The sequence below is a fragment of the Melospiza melodia genome, chromosome 2, assembly GCF_035770615.1.
Source record: "Melospiza melodia melodia isolate bMelMel2 chromosome 2, bMelMel2.pri, whole genome shotgun sequence".
Lineage (NCBI taxonomy): Eukaryota > Metazoa > Chordata > Aves > Passeriformes > Passerellidae > Melospiza > Melospiza melodia.
In genome coordinates, this window is record NC_086195.1 from 60,804,029 (window position 1) to 60,820,864 (window position 16,836).

At 46.1% G+C, this 16,836-nt stretch overlaps 1 protein-coding gene across 1 annotated transcript; it reads right to left on the reverse strand.

Moving 5' to 3' along the window:
* Window positions 1–89: 89 nt before the first annotated feature.
* On the reverse strand, window positions 90–16,751 carry LOC134414167 (uncharacterized). The gene is made up of 20 exons (XM_063148372.1): window positions 16,599–16,751; window positions 16,460–16,516; window positions 14,876–14,913; window positions 13,494–13,634; window positions 12,051–12,113; window positions 10,773–10,893; window positions 10,284–10,376; window positions 9,123–9,283; window positions 7,990–8,075; window positions 7,693–7,776; window positions 6,803–6,865; window positions 6,576–6,653; window positions 6,394–6,482; window positions 5,662–5,698; window positions 4,299–4,447; window positions 4,018–4,080; window positions 3,630–3,705; window positions 3,168–3,252; window positions 2,918–3,005; window positions 90–2,407 (listed from the first exon to the last, which is right to left on the reverse strand). Exons 1-20 carry the CDS (start codon window positions 16,749–16,751, stop codon window positions 2,297–2,299), a joined length of 1,836 nt encoding a protein of 611 aa, XP_063004442.1. The 3' UTR covers window positions 90–2,296.
* Between the last annotated feature and the right edge of the window lie 85 nt (window positions 16,752–16,836).

Consider the following 16,836-nt stretch of genomic DNA (forward strand, 5'->3'; position numbering starts at 1 on the left):
GCTTTGCTCACACAACTGCTGGTAACTAGGAACTGGTCTGCTGTAGAATTTGGATAAACAGGCAGGGGAAAAAAAGAAACACAGGGGCCTTTCACCAGGATGAGTAAAGTTTATTTTAGTGACCTCAGACCTAGGAAATTCTTGCACTGGAAATGTGCATTGATGAAACATGTTTAGGCAAAGGGAGGAAACAGTGTTACTGTCAGCCAGTAAAAACTCAGTTCTTTCTTCTTCTCACTGTTAGGAGGATGCAGGTATTTTTAAAAACTAACTGTTTACTTTAGCCTCTCTCCTCCTAGCAACCTGAGCTCCCTCACCATGCCCACAGAATGAACTAAATATTGAAATTAGAATTTTATGGTAGTGTGGCATTTAGGAAGGGATTTGAAATAAATAGGTTTATCTAGCAGGATCATAACTGAATATTTTAGACACTCATCTCTTAATTCCTTGAGTAATACCATTGTATTAGGAAATATTCAGTTATTTCCTTCAAGCAGAAATGTTCCTAGCTGAAATTTATTCTTGTGAAACTTACCAACTCCCTTATTGCAAGTACATTTCCTCATTTTCAATTTAATTTATGTTGGTAGTGTTAATAACTTATCATTAATAATATAGGAAATACCTTGCTTTGAGACTGTTCTTCCTAAAGCTGAGCTATACTAGACTCCAGTGAAAAAAACAGTTGTGGCAGTATCCCATTCAAGATAAAAAGCATTATCAGCCATACAATTAACTGTGCATGCTGGTGATAGCTGATGGTGGGAGTTGATGTTTTAACTCAGGTAATTAAGCAGGGGACAGCAATGCAATGTTCTTGGATTCAGATGCCATCTGACAACTTCAGCCATTAGTAAAGTGCTAGCTCTGTATGTAGGTATGGGAAAAAGAAATCCCAAAACAGTACTGAGTTTGGGAGAAACTGCAACTACTTTGTTTCTTCTTTCCTTCCAAGCTACATAACAATACAGTGATCTCTGCTGTTTGTAGGACAGCTGCTCCAGCAGCCTGATCACAATCCCAGGATGCCTGATAAGGTAGACAACAGGAGATGCCTCTGAGCATTCACCCCAAAATGAACACAAATGCTTAGGTTTAGTTACTCCTAAGCCTCTTCTTTCACATGGCCCTAATGTTGCTGGCAGGACAAAGGTACTAGGGAATTTACAGTTTGGAGCCTTTCTATAAAACAACATGGTGGCTTACAGCCATGTCATAGTGTATGTAGTTATCCATGTCTACCTTGATTACTTTAGGAAGTAATTTAAAGATAAGAGAAGGTTGGCTTCTTATCTAGAGCAGGCTCTTTGCTGCATATGCTCTTTTGCTCTTTGTGCAACACCGTTCTTGCATCCAGCTTCAATTCTGCAGTAGGTCAGTAGCATTTCCTAGAAATTTCACCTGTTCCTAATAGCTGGCTCAGCACCCCTTGAACAGTATTTCATAGCATTATCCAGGGGTTTCTTCCATTTGATAGTAGGCTTATGTATAAGCAACCAGCAGGAGAAAAGAGGCTCTTCAAGGCTTAGCTTGGGAAATGGAGATGTGAAAAGAAAGCCAAAACACTGCACCAGGGCTTTGGGGTGGAGGCAGGGAGGGTTCATGGTGTGGCTTTTCCTTCCCTTGCATGCCAGGCTTTAAGAGAGGCAGGACTCTGGGGCAGTGAGCACACCCAGACACTGTGCAGCCGTTGGGCTGACCTTGCACTGTTGGCAGCACCTCCTTAGATACAGGCTTTATGGTTTGCTGGGTTTTTGTACCCAGTGCCTGAGTACAGAGCCAAAACAAACACTGCCTAAGTGCAGGTGAGTTAAGATCCTCCTCATTCCAAGGTGCTAGGCAGTGTTTGCTGCCTTTCCCCTTCAGAAACAGTACCTTTGCTCTGTCCTGGAAGAGGAGGAGTACCATGAGAAGGTTAAGGTTCTGCCTTGCCATGTACAGTAGTATGAGCTGCCTGCATGCAGTCCTGCAGATACAACTGCCTTCTACTCATACACAGGACTCCTACATGGGAAGAAATCGTAGAAGATAGTTGCAGCTTCCCCGCTGGCAAAACCCCAACTAGCTAGCACAGTTAGTCTCCCTAGTATAATCTGGACCATCCACCAAGCAGGGAGCAGAAATTATGTCTGCTCAGCCTCAGTGTCTGATTAGATCAGTGGTTTGTCCCCATTCCTCAGATGGGCCTGCTACTATGCCTTATTCTGATGATCACTGAAAACAAGTTCACTCTAATACTTGGTCAGGTCAGACTAGGAAAAAAACAGACTTGCTCCCCATTTTGGTTGCTCCATCACGCCAGGATGTCATAATAAATGGATGGTTTTTTGGTCTGGTCACGGAACTGCTCTAGTTTTAGGCCAATCCTCAGAAGAACAGCTTCATCCCACCATTTTGCCATGACCTAGGAGAAGAAGAGAGGCAGAAGGAGAAGGATGAATGAAAAAAAGTAGCATCATACAGATGCTCTTGAAAGCCAGGGAAACAACTTCCCCCCACCTCAACATCCTCAAAAGATGTTTTCTCCTTTTACCCCAGTAAGTGTGGCATCACTGTATTTGGGACAAAGGCAGCTGTGTGACTTTCAATTGTAAGACATAGATCTTTCCTTTACATGAGACTTGTTTCAAGGGGAAAGGATTTAAAAGAAGTTACAAAAATGAGACATAAGAGAGGAAAGGGTAGTGATGAATACTGGGTATTGATACAAGTCGACAGGGAGACAGAGAAATCTTTCTCAAAGATATCCAGAGACGTCTGCCATTTAGGAGTGAGGCAAATCACCCTCAAATTAAAGCTTCCAGTAACTGCTAGCTCCTCAAGTGAGCTGTATGGAACAGCAGAGACCTGGCTGTGATGCTTCAGGACGAAGCCAGCTTTTGTGCCCCAGCATTCACAAAGAGCAAATACTCACTTGGAGGCTAATCGGGAGCCCAGCAGTAGAATATCCAATGGGGACCACAAGGCCTGGAATCCCAGTGAAGTTACCAAGCTGCATGAACCTAGAGGGAAAAAGCTGTCATCAATATTCCTGGGGACAGCAGCAAATTCATCCTTTTTTGGTAGAGGCAGCTATGATTAATCTCTCCCACCTTCCAGTCTGAGTTTCTTTGCCAGCTGTTCCCAAACGTTTGTTTCTGTAGTGCAAGTAGCATTTTCCTTACCTCATGCACCGGACTGTGCAGGTCATATCGCTGCTCCCAGTCAAGAGGTCAGATTCATAAATTCTTGGAGCAGTGCAAGGAACACCTGTGGAGGAATCACAAAATGACTGAACTTGAAAGGGACTTCAGGAAGTCATCTTGTCTAACCTTCTGGCTCAGGAATGGTCAGCAAGTGCAGGGTGCCCATGACCATGTCCAAATAGCTTTTGGATATTCCCAGGGATGAAGATCCTGCATCCTCTCTGGGCAACCTGATGCAGTGCCATGGATATAACCACTAAGTCTAGAAATACACAGTGGTCTCTCTAATCAGGCTGCATTATCCTCTAAGGATGCAAGTCACAGCAAAGTGCACAAAAGTCATACTCTCAAAATTGAGGAGGGGAAGTTAATGAAGTGACTGCTCTTAAAAGGCACCACACAGCTGTTGAGGACTGTCTCTGTAGCCAAGAGTGCCAATACCTGGTGTAAGGATACAGTTCACAGTGCTGAAGATCTCTTGCAAAAATCTCATGCTCCGAGTTCTCTGTCGATTTGCCTGCAAGCAGAGAGAGTACTGTCTGATGAGCCCTCTTGGCTCACAAAATTCATGTTTGATGCTAGCAAACTGCCCATCAGCATCTCTGCCTTTGCAAAAGAAGACACCATTCCCACAATTTGGAATCAGGGCACAGGACAGGTGGCATGTCCTCTGTGGTGCCCTACCATCCATCATGCTCTCACAGCAGAGGACAGATAAAGCTGGGTGACATCTTCCCATGCGTGTGGGGAGGCTAAGAGAAGCCCCTACCCCACCTTTACAGTTTCACTAAGTGCCTCCCTTCAGCCTTCACCTCAGTATGATCCTTACCTTAATATAATCCAGAGCTGTGAACTGGCAAGCCAAGGCCAGGCTAGCCCGAGTTTCCAAATTCTGAAATAGAAAAAAATTGATCAAGGCTCTGCTTGCAGGAAACTGAACTGTGACAGCCCAGGAGTTCTCTTCCAGGTCTGCTCCTCTATACCAGTAGCTCTCCAACAGATAGTTTGTCATAGAAGAAGCAGGAGCACCTCAGGTTTCTTACTGACATGATATTTGATCTGTATCAGTCAGAACAACTACTGACACTGCTCCAAGCTGCTGCTACTTACCATTTCATGGAAATGTTTATTGAAGTCAGGTTGCAGGAAGTCCCTCATCTCACTGAGAATGCAGATCACATGTGCCACTCGGGCTTCCTCCATCTCTGGAAGAGAGACTTCAACCACACTGGCTCCCAAACTCTGCAGGTGCTTCACCGCTGTGTACAGGACAGGTAAAGCACAGACAGCATCCCTGACTTCTCCAGACTTCACAGAAAGGCTGCAAATCCCCAACCCCTGTAGAGTGAGAGACCCCATATGCCATTGCAGGGCAAGCATTTTCAGTGCACTGTGTGGCATGCACAGCTGCAGCTGCTTCCCCTAGGGAAATGCTTTCAACCTAACTACATCTCAGTACTCCAACAGGGCAGGGGCTGCAGACAGGTTCCTAACTTACCTGCTCTATTTCAGGCAAATTCTCCTCACCCCTCCAGCCTCCCAGTCAAGCCAAAGAGTAGAAGGACTGACAATGTTTCCCTGAGCACTTCACATGACCAGTGTTCTATCAGCATGAAGTGATTATTTAGCATCAAGAGATCCCATTCAAAGCCTCTTCTGAACGACAATGGTAAAGGAATCAGGGAATACTCAGGAGACCAGGTAAACAATACAGAGCCACTAAATCTCAATGCACTTTAATAAGGCTGAACACCAAGACTTTGGGAAAAGTGAATCTTTCGCAGTCTGAAAAGAATCCTCTCCTTTCTGTGACCCCAGCTTCTTCATTAATACCCAAGCTTGCTTATGGATCCATCTCTCCTAAGAAAACTCTAAATGTAGGACTGTGTTTGTGGAAATAAGGAGGGTGAAGAAAATCCAGGCAAAGCCTGAATACTCAGCTTCAATGCAACTACTATACCAGGCATTGTAGAGGCTTTCTCCTCCACCCCCCCAGTACTCACCAGGGTCAATTTTGCTTAGTCTAAACTCTGACAAAGGCACCCTAGAGGCACCACTTGGCAGATTTCAAGGAAATACCAGAGGACTGGATATATCACAAAGACCCAGTACTCTATTACTACTGAGCATTATGTTGTGAAACAAGGCCTTCCCTTAAAAGTCTTTTACCATTAAAGCTTGCAGAGTAAGTATTACCAAGCACAGATCTGTCTTTATACACACAGAGGCTGAGCACACTGGACTGCATTCTTCTATTGTAATCTGACAGGCCTACAACTGCTGAGCTTTTTAACCCTCAACAGTCAGGGGGGCTTCCCCAATACAAAGTTACTGCTGTTCATCCAGCAGACTCCTTTAAGCAACTGCCTTTAAGGACCTCAGGCAAGAGCTATTTAATGCATACACAAGAGGAGCACGAAGTGACACCATAGTATCTGGCACAAGAAGAGACTTACAGACTTTCCCTCTTTACCTTTCTCACAGGCAGACAGGATTTCAGCATCACATGCCTAAAGAATAAGAGGAAAGAACTTTAGTAACTACTCATCTTGGTGAGCACACTCACCAGGACTTCAGTCCTCATGGTGCCTTCCTTGTTCCTGTCCCTAACAGCAGTGAAACACAGTCCTACAGGACTTAGGTCACATGCTGCAAGAGAACAGCTTGCAGGTCACACCCCTAATAAAAAGGAAAGGTCACTTTTTCCAGAGCAGAGAATATTCCTCATCTGCACTGTGCCAGAGCCAGTAAGAGTCTTTTTTTAGCTTCAGGAAGAAATCCTGAGTACATTTGTGGGGCTGTATTACAATTTTCAAGCAGCACTAGCTTGCAAGCCCCATTTCTACATTGGAATAATGAAATAACATTCAGCAGCTACAGCACTGTCACCGAGTGGATACACTCCTTTTCCTCATTTGATTTTAAACTAACTGCCTTTTGTTATCAGTTCAGAAGCATTGCTTCCAATAGAATAAGCAGCAGTCATGACCTTTCCTCATGCCTCCAACAGACTCTTACTCAAAAACTCTGCCTTAGAAAAAAATATCTCCATGTTGATGTTTTCACACAGGCTGTATTATCTTCCAGTTACAGGACTAAATATGATAAGCTTTAATTATGACAGGAAAGAGAACAATGAATGCACTGGGCTCCTTTAAAATCTTATTTTGCAAAGCAGCAGAAAGATAATAGATAAACCAGGCACCTTAAAAAACGTCCAGTCCACTCCCAGTTTTAAGCCTTTCAGGTCAGGAGCACACATATCAGACAGGGTTGCTTTGGGCTGTTTTAGTCCTGCAGGGAACAAAGAAGAGTTCCTCCTTTTATTCTAAGATGCCTCCAGGAAGGGAGAGCATCTGGGCTCAGGGAGGGAGAGGGCTCACCTACCATATGGATAGAGCAGATCTGGCTCAGCAAGGATACTGTAAACAATGGCTGCATCTGCCACTGATGTACAGATAGGGCCTGTAAAAGAGACCAGTTATAAATAAAAAAATGACAAGAGGTAAATAGTACCTTCCTCCCCACGTCTTTTCTAGGTAGAGATTGCCTCCCCTGTGAGAGAGAGCAGCACACACAGCAAGGTCCCTGAAGTGGAGCACAAGTCCTCTTACCTACGCTGACTGTGGAGTAGGAGAGTGGCAAGCTGCCATGACCACTGATGCGCCCAAATGTACCTGGAGAACAAGAAATGGGACTTAGCTGGGTATCAGCAGCCACTGGGAAGAGCCACCTACATGGCTCTGGTGCACCCAGGGTAAACAGCAAACCCCTGCCAGTCACTTTTGTCTGCTGTTTCAGAGCCCAGTCTCTCATCCTTCCACCCTGTTCTGCTGACCCCAATCTGTCTCATCAGTGAAACATGTGAGTAGTGAAACTGGTTTCCCCCCCAAAAAATCATTTAGTTGAGGGGAAATATATGCAGGGACATTTTGGAATAGTTGTATTTAAATATGCAGAAGCAGCATTTGTGGTGTGGAGGATGGGAAGGCCAGAGCAGGATTATCAACAGCAGGAGACAGCACCACATGGGAGGTCTCACCCACTTCACTGGTGAGACTTCATGCCTAACACCAGCTGTATTCTGCAAGTACTCCTATCACCTTTCTGACCACTTGCATTTTGTTATCATCATCATCTTCCTCAGATGAATCAAGATTTGTCAAGTTGACCACATGTGAAGGATGGAAAGAGAGTAATGGCTGAGTATCTGGTCTTGGATGAAAGACAGAAAGAAAAGGGTAGAAAAGAAGAGCAGCATGCATATTTTGTTTAGTACTTGACGTAAGTAAGTTAGGTTTTTTGAACATGTGTTCAACAGAGAGTAGAGAACACTTCCATGCTGCCATGCTAACCCTCATGACTCTCAGGATGCTATATTTCAGAGTTTCTCTGGTCAAATTTTACTCCACAGGAATTAATAAGTGTCTGACTTGTTTGTGGCATTCTATCTGGAGCGGAAAACAAGACAAACAAACACCCCTCCATGATTAAAGGGCTCTACCTTTCAGCCCCACCACACCACAGAACGAAGCAGGAATCCTCACAGAGCCTCCTCCATCTGTGCCAATAGCCACGGGGCAGAGACCTACAAAAAACCCACACGTTGGCCTGTGATCAGAGACACAACATGTTGCCCTGTCCATTCTACCAGCAGCTGTATCCAAGACAGCACACAGAGCTCTCTGTTCAGCTACAAGTTCCCTCCAGCTGCTAAACCCAAACCCCCCATAAAAACTAAATGCCTGAGGTACTCTGGCTCAGGACCTTCCTTCCACCAACTCCACTTAGGACCACCTACCTGCTGCTACAGCTGCTGCTGACCCACTGGAGCTCCCACCTGTGAAGTGGTTAGGATTGTAGGGATTCCTAGGGATCTTGTGGTACCTGAAGCGGACAAAGATTGTTTAACCTTTTCTTAGGAGGACTGTGTGCACTATAGGGCAGGAAAAGATCCAGAAACACAGCTCAGGGATTCTGATCTCTTGGTAAAGAGACATCATTTAATCTCAGAAAGTGCCTGTCCCTAGAAAACAGGATGCATAAAAGACTTCTACCTCAGAGTCCAATCTCCTGTGAGCTTAAGCAGCCCACTCAAAAGAGGCCCAAAGCAAGAGAAAAGATGCTGCTTCAGCTCTTCTCTTGGCAATGGCACCATGCCATTACTGCCTGCCACAGTGCATGATGCAATTCCAAAAGGTGGAGCAGTTGGTGGTCAGCAACCCTTACAGACAAGCAAGTCAGCTCTGCCCTTTATCCCCGAGCAGCAGCTCCCCACGTCTCCAGCCTGACCACAGCCCCAGCCAGCAGAGCCCTGCCAAGCCACTGGGTATCCAGCTGCCCTCCCACGGTGAGGAAATGCTGGAAATGTTGGCACGCTGCTGCAGCCAAGGGGGAGCCCTTGTTCCACCCAGCTGCACATGCACCAAGTGTGCCTCTACACAAGGCTCATCGAGGCTGTGAGCACTACTGCTCTGGAGCTGAGCTCTCAGCTTGGCTATAGCTGGAGAATTCACCACAGAAAAGCAAATTCAGTGAACCTGTTTAAGCTAGGAAGTAAAGCCTATGTTCTCCTGAGATGACTGTACCTTTCTCTCAATGTTCTAAGCCTTCAGCCACCACTGAGGCTCAGCATTACATGAGTATTTGTTTTCTGTCACAGCTTTTGTGTACCACTCATACTATAAACATTCACACCTCCAGGCCTGTAAGGCCTGACAAGTTCCTTACTCAGCAGACAACACTTAGAGCCTCTCCTTCCTTTGGTTTTAGGAGCCTTCAGGCTTCCACAGCTACTCTAACCCTCAAATGTACAGTACTGGGTTTTCATACCCTCAGGGTTCGGTCATGCTTATTTTTGTAGCCTTCCCTGTGAGTTCTGGACAGTCATAGGTATTTCTACAATGGGAGAAGAGAGAAGACAGGGATTTTTACCTATTAGGGTTGCATCCAGTTGTTCCAGTCCCTAGTTCATGCATGTTTGAGACCCCAATAATGATAGCCCCAGCCTCTCGCAGCTTCCTGGCCACTGTAGCATCTTCTGTTTCTGGCTGTGTCCCAAGATACACCGTTCCCACTCGGTGATGGTAAGGTACCTTAGCAAGAAGACACTCAATTATTCATTCTAAAGCCCTGGCAAAGGAGCACATGCACGCTTCAACATCACAACAGATCCCAGGCATTAGGACAAGGAGGTAAGCAAGAGCTAGGGAGCACCACTCTCAACTTGTCCTGTGTTGGTGTATGTCAGGACTTCACCCTTCAATATTTGGTCCTTCTCCCATGCAGAGATGTCCTTTTCACACCATGATACAGAAGAGCAGAAACATGTAGATGATCAAAGACTGCCTCCTTGCAGCAATGCAGCTGCCATGCCCAGAGGCTGAAGATCACCTTGGCCCCATGGCACACAGCTCTGTGTTCCATCTGTCAATGGACAGAGCTACAACATTTCAGATCTGCATGCTCTGAAGTCTGGCATCAAGATTAGCTGAATGCCAAAATAACAGATGGGCTATTTTCAGGATATGCTAAGTACTCTAGTTTGAGGCAGCAACAGAAGAATCTGTACATAAACAGGACTCCCACAACAGGGGTAGGTCTCTGCAGAGCCTACAACAGCCTGATGGCACTGCCACAAGTATTTACTGTTAGCTCTTGTTAGGCCACAGGTAAAAATCTTTGTCAGTAGGAATTTTCAAAGGAACTTGTGTATTTCTGGCACATGTATTTTAAGGTGAGAGAGATGTTTTGCCAGTAGAGCAGAATGAGTGCCTGAGAAATACAGAGTTACACCCACTGTACAGATGCTTTTATACATTCTCATTTCATCATAAGACTGTTTCCCACACCCACCCTCTACTCCCTGTGGATTAAAAAGATCAGTACAAGATATGGAGCACGTCTGCAGTATGCAAGATCTCTTTTCACCTTGCAAAACTTGTTATTCCTACTCACTACAAACCCACATACAACCCCTCATTACAAACATATTCTCAGGCTTCTGCTGAGAAGCTGGTCTCAGAACCTTGTCACAGTGAGCTGTCCAGGTTAACCACCTGCAGGAGGAGCTGGCAGCTAGACAAGGAAACTCACCACTTTAAACTCTTCTTTCAGGCACACTGGGATGCCATCCAGACAAGACAGGGTACACTTATTCCTGTAACGAGTAGTGGAGGCCTCAGCCATCTGCACAGAGAAAAAGAAAAAACAGAAAGCATATGCTATATATATATTTAGCTGAGCTGAAGGTCATCATCAGTATTGGAATGGATATAAAAAATGGCTTTCTTGGCCAGTCTATCAAAGTTTCCTACTTCCACCATATGCTGGCGGGAAACTACAACTTGGAACCATCTACACTAATGGATGCCACATAAGCACAGAAGTCCTATTAGAAACAGTCATCCAGCAGGAAACAGATTGCTTTAATGCTACCTCTCTTGACAGGAAGGAAAGCAAACCTGTTTGTAGTCCTCTACACAGAGAGTAAGGAAAAATGTACCTATTTTTCTGTGCATATTGACCCTTCTAATGGATGTTTGGGGTGGCAGACGCCCCTTTCCTACCAGAAGGAGACATTACCAGCATTATTTGCTCCTGGTCCCATTGCACTATGGCTCTGAGCGGTGGCGTGGATTTGTCACAGTCCTCCAACATGGCAATGATGTTCTTGGCCACCTGGGTTGGTGTCAGCTTCCCACTCCTACAGGACAGGAGAAGTTGGAACTTTGTTACAAGACTTTCCCTCACAGGATTCGTCTCCCATGCAGCAAGATGGCAGCTGTCACAGCTTTAAGCAAGAATCAGGTAAGAATCTCTGTGTGGTGATGATCTGAACACTGTTGACACCATCAAGACAGGAAATTCTTTTCCATAAGGGGAGAATTTGCCTACACTGAATGCTCTTTAGAAGAGAGGCAAAAGCTAGGAGAGTTACCCAAATGCTCCTGAACCACCAGACAGATAAACAGAGAGAAACAGCTGACAGGTATACTTAAGAGTCCTCAAGCTCCTGAAAGCTTGGAAGCTATGAAACTCCCAGTATGTTGAGCTAAGACCAACAGGTCACACCCCTTTATGCAAGCCTCTCATTAAAGAGAAGGGACTGCCAGCAGTACTGTCATAAACCACCTTTAATAAACCTTCCCTCCCTCCTGGCAAAAGCTATGTGACACCACAACCACACCATCTCTGGCTGACACAAAAGCCTTGTGGCCAAGATGCACCTGTAACACCAGACTGCAGTATCAGCCCTTTGCTCCAATGCCACAGCCTGCAGGCAGAGGTGGCCCTTGAGAAACAAGTTCTAGGGTGCAAGAATATTTTTTTCAAGGGCTCCACTTCTGGCATATGACCCAGAGGCAACGAGGATTACCAGGCAGCCAACAGCTCATGGAGCCCCAGAGTCAGGAGGGTGTTTTCAGCTCTTTCCAAGCTGGACATGTCTACTGGGTGAAAGCAGGTGTCATGCTCAGAAAAGCACAAAGAGCTGGGGAACCAAGGGATTCATCAGAGACCCACAGTATGCACAACTTGCATAATCCAGATCAACCTTCATCTACTTCTCACTCATGTTTGAGAAAACAAGATATGTAGAAATCTCTCTCAGACAAGACTGACAACAAGCCAAAGCAAATGGCATTTAAATATCCTTGCGGGGCTTGTAAAGTTGTGCCAGCTCTCCCAGCTGACTTTCCTTTGTTATTCTACTACAGGGAAAGAACATCAGGAAGTGGTGATAGACAATGGCACCTCAAGGACAATGCTAACAAAGAGATGCCTGAGAGCCTGTGGAACAGTGGCAGCCCACAGCAGAGGAACATGTGGGACAGGTTGTTTCCAGACCATAACTTCACCTACCGGTAGCATTCCAGATAGTCTTTGATCCCTTTGAAGCTAAACCCGCTCCTAGCAGAATCAGACCTGCAAAAGAAAGGGTTAAAAGGTGCAACTGTGAGTTACCACAGCCAGGTTTGTTCAGACCTGTACATTTCAGCATCACTGATGCAGATTTGGGCATCACTCACAGCAAACCATGTGGATTGCCAGCCCCTGGATTGCAGCTCACACTCTGTCAGACTCCTTGCACACAAGCCAGACAACAGGCACACTACAGATGCCACAGGGACCAGTTCTGCCTGGTGCAGGTGTAGCTGCAGCTCTCTTATAGAGAGCAAGCAGGCACAACTTCCCAAGGATATTTCCTGGGAATTGCAGCGAGGAGCCTCAGAGGAAGAAAAAACAATTCTTATCTCTGCTTGCTGCTCCTGGTATTTTGCACATGTGGAATGTGTTGGGAAGGCTGTTTACCTGAAGGAATTTGGTAATTGGATTCTGGTGGAATTGTTTATGTTAATTAGCCTATCAGGTCCAAGCTGTGTGGACTGTCGGTCTGGAGACAATTACAAGTTTTTCAGTAGCAGTTAGAAGTATGATGTAGTATAGTATGTATATCTTTAATATAGATGTCATGTAATATAATATAGTTTTAATAAAGCAAGTTTTCAGCATTCTGAAGCCTTGGAGTCAGATGCCAATCATTTCCCAGATGTCGCTTGCAAATACTATTAAGTATGTTCTGGTTTCTTCATACTCCTACTGAATACAGCAGTTATTAAACTGTTCAAAATGTATTCCAGATTTACATTTGCTACTCACCACTACAACATTATAGCCTAGATAGAATATACTTGTGAATCTACTCCCAGGACCTCTGTCAAAAGTTCAATCCAGAGACAGCCAGCAGCACATCTGGGTGTTTGTGTAGGAGTGGGAAAAGGCACCATGCAGCTCACACAAGGATACACACAAGCAAACTGCTTCAACACCAAATCAATGGCTCTAGCACATAAGCAGTAGACCATTTCTCATCACTAACAAAGCTAATTCCATGTGCATCATTTTCTCTAGAACCTGTGTTCCTCCCCTCCTCCAAGCAAACCTGGTGCTCTCTTTGAGATTCCTTGCAGGCTGGAAACAGCACTCCTGTAAGTCATTAGAGGAATCTATTTACTGACTAGCCAAACACTAAGTGTACCTGCTCTAATAGTGCAACCAGCCTTGGTAAGGGCAGAATTTGGTCTCTCCCCAGTAGGCAGACTTTTCCCTTTCACATTGCTTGTAATTACTGGTGATTTGTAAATTACAAAAGGCAAGATGACTGACAGCACTATTTGTTTTGTCAAGTGGCTGGGCATGGAAACAAGAATTCAATCTAAATTGCTGACAATGACAGCTTCCCACTAACATAACAGTGCCAGCACGTGTATTCTTCCACTTCTCTCTTACACATCACATACTGACCTTGCATCTGTCAGCTGCTTGATAACATCTGAAGGGCTTTCAGCCTCAGACTTGTCTTCTGTAACCCCTGCAGCAACCTCCGGGATAAACGTGGGATCTTCGTGAATGTCAAGGGAACGCATAAGCGAGAAGTTGTTCATTCTGAACGAGAGAGAGTCACTGCTGGAGTTTTCAACCTCAACTATGACTAATTTTTCAGACTGTTAGAAGGAACCTTTACCCAAGAACATTTTGTCTTAGCAGTCTGCTTTCACAGCAGGGAGTTGCAACAGTTACAAGCTAATCTCTCTTACATATTCACATATTTCCTAAAGGCAGCATCAAATCTATTCTGCCTAACAAAGCCTCCTACCCCTTGAAATAAGGCCAGCCTCTGTAAACTCGAGCTGGGAAAGAAATGGTGGAAGTTCTTGATTCACTTTAATTAGACCTCTCATTCACAGACCAAACAGGACAGGAGTGGAGAGGAAAATAAAAGGAGAATGTAGTGTAAGCCATACATTCAACCATAATCCTGTTAAAACAAGCACCTCTTCAGACTTTTCCATGACCTGCTTGAACATAGTTTGTTTGCAATCAAATACAATGGGGATTGCAGCATAAATCCATAGCTTGGACCACACAAAGCAAGGAGATCAAAACCCTGTCACAGATATCCAGGAATGATCTGCAGTTTAACAGCAGTGACACTTGCCTGGGTTTGATTTGCTCAAAAAGCCCACATCCCAAGTCAAATTCAGGGGTGACACAGTTCTCAGTGTCCTGGGATTTGCAAAGATGACCCTTCAAATCATGGGCCAACTATATGAAAAAAGCATGAAGAGGTTCCTGCACCTCTTACCCAAGTGCCCTCTTACTCCTCGTGCAATGTATACCTGAAATCAGTTTCTGAACAAAAACACATGTGAGAGAAAGAAGAAAGGCTGACCTAAAATAGAGAACATCATTAAAAAGAACTTACCAAAACCTCTGAAATTTATGTCTGGCCTCACTTCCCCAGTACTACTATTCTTTTAACCCTATCAGTGATAAGAACAGCATATTTGCACAGCCACCAGCTTTGAAAAAAAGATTGTCCTTTAACAAAAGAGCAAAGACAAAGAGACATAAAGGCAAACAAAAGGCAGAAAGAAAAGCTGGCGAATACAGTTTCTATGCACCTGCACAAGTGTGAAAAAGGTTAATTTCTTCTTGTAGAGAGCCACTTAAATGACAGTAGCTAAAAAAAATAATCTAGCAAACAACTATGAAATAATCTTATTCTCCAATCAAACTATGCAGCTTTCTTTTTAATAAATACAAGCAGTGTGCAATGCAAGTACCTTAAACCTAAAACAAGATATAAAAGAAACCCAGAGCAGGAGAAAAGTCCCCATGCTTACCTCATTAAGAACGGTAGTAAGCAGATCTGCCCAAAAGCCTAGGAAAAAAGCAAGCAAAAATGTTGGTTTGCAGCAACTTTGACCTGAACACCTTCTTTCACTAGACAAGGAATGCTGAATATGCTCACGATTGCTGCAGGCTCAGAGCACCCTAGAGAGCATACAATGCTATGCAGTAAAGAAACAGCACAAACACTTGTATTTTACACCACAAAAATGGCCTGAAATACTTTCCCCCCACGTTTCATATTTATATAATTATAAAAAGAGTATTCTGATTCTTCTGCCTTTGTCTTTCCCCGACTCACATAGAAAGCCTGCATCTGCAGCTGCAACACTGTTAAGAAGCATCTATATAACTCCCATCTGTTATTTCCTTCATGTTCCACAGATTATGCAAACACTGGATAAGGCATGAGCTTATTATTTTATATACTACTAGGACCTTGCCCATCTCTCAACCAGCTCCCACAGTAACATCAGTCAACTTGGAAAAGTGTGAGAAATTTAGAGACTGTGTGGTAGGAGACAGCAGAAAATAGTCTTTCAGTACTCTGGCTCCCAGAGAAGCAGCATCAACAGTCCCAATGAGACCAGCCTTGTTCTGGCCTGTCTTAATACCTTAACAATGGACTTCAGAAATACGTTGTGAGATGTACAAATACAGTACAAGTCTGAGGCAAGGCTCACACTGCCAGCCCCACAAAGCAGCATGTTACCTCACACATTGCATAAGAATTACAGCACCGTTTTCAAAACACACGGCTCCTAATCTACATCGAATCTAACACAGCACAATCCCATAGGAGATTGAGAATCTCACATCGCCCTTCCAAGGGAGGTATCGGAAAGGAAAGAAGCCCTTCGCCACGCACCAGAAGTAGCCACAAAGCAAAAGATAACAAAGTACTCTGGTTGTTACATCTTGACAGAAAGTCACTCCTAAGGAATTCTCACAAATAAACACAGCCCATCAAGCTGTTTCACTCCAGGCCCAGCCGGACACCAAGCTTTGTAACAGGCGACACGGCTGAAAAGAAACTTTTGTGCCTACTTCGCTCAAAAGGAAAGGCCAGGCAACAGCAGCAGCAATCAGGCCCAGCTGCTCCAGCAGAAGCAGGTGCGATGTGGGCAGTGCAGGGGATGGAGGCTTTTGTCCCTCTGTACCCCGACACCGAGCGGTCCCAGGGCCACAGCGGGATCGGCCCGCAGGCTCCAACACGCCAGAGCCCAGCCGAGGGGAGCCCCGGCGGCACAGCTGCCTCAGCACCCTGCTGGAACCCCCCTCACGGGGCTGCTGAGGGACCCGAGCCCTTTAACGCCCAAGGAAAGCTGCTGGCAGTTCTATTTCGAGTTTGACGTCAGCTTTGGGCTCCCACACCCGAAGACAGACAGGACCCCCTCAGCCAGAGGCCGGCGCTCTCAGTGCCCGCGGCATCACACCTGTGGGGCCGGGAGAACCCCAGAGCTCGCAGAGAGCCACAACCTCCCCGCCGAGCCCCGCTCCCTCCGGACCCCCCGCCCGGTATTCCCCGCGCAGCCCCGGGTTTCACTGCCCCGTCTGCCCCCGTGAGACACACTCACCGTGTTAGCCACATGGACGAAGAGGCGCAGCCCGGCGCCGCACAGCCTCGGAGCCCACTGCGGAGAGAAGGCGAGAAGTGAGGTGAGCGCCGGCCCCGCCGCCCCGCGCCCGCCGCCCCCCGCCCGGCCCGGCGCTCACCATGTCCCGGGGCGGGCCCGCTGGCCCGGCCGGGCGCGTCCCCCGGCGGTGCATCACGGCGGCCGCGCTGCCCGTGTGCCGCCGCCCGCAGCACAGGTAGGCGGCGGCGGCCGCGGACAGCAGCGGCAGGAGCAGCAGCAGCAGCGGCGCCATCGCGGTGCTCCCTCCCGGCGAGCCCTCCCGCTGCCGGGGCGGTGCTGGGGCTGGCCCCGCCCGCCGCGGCCTCAGGCGGCGGGAA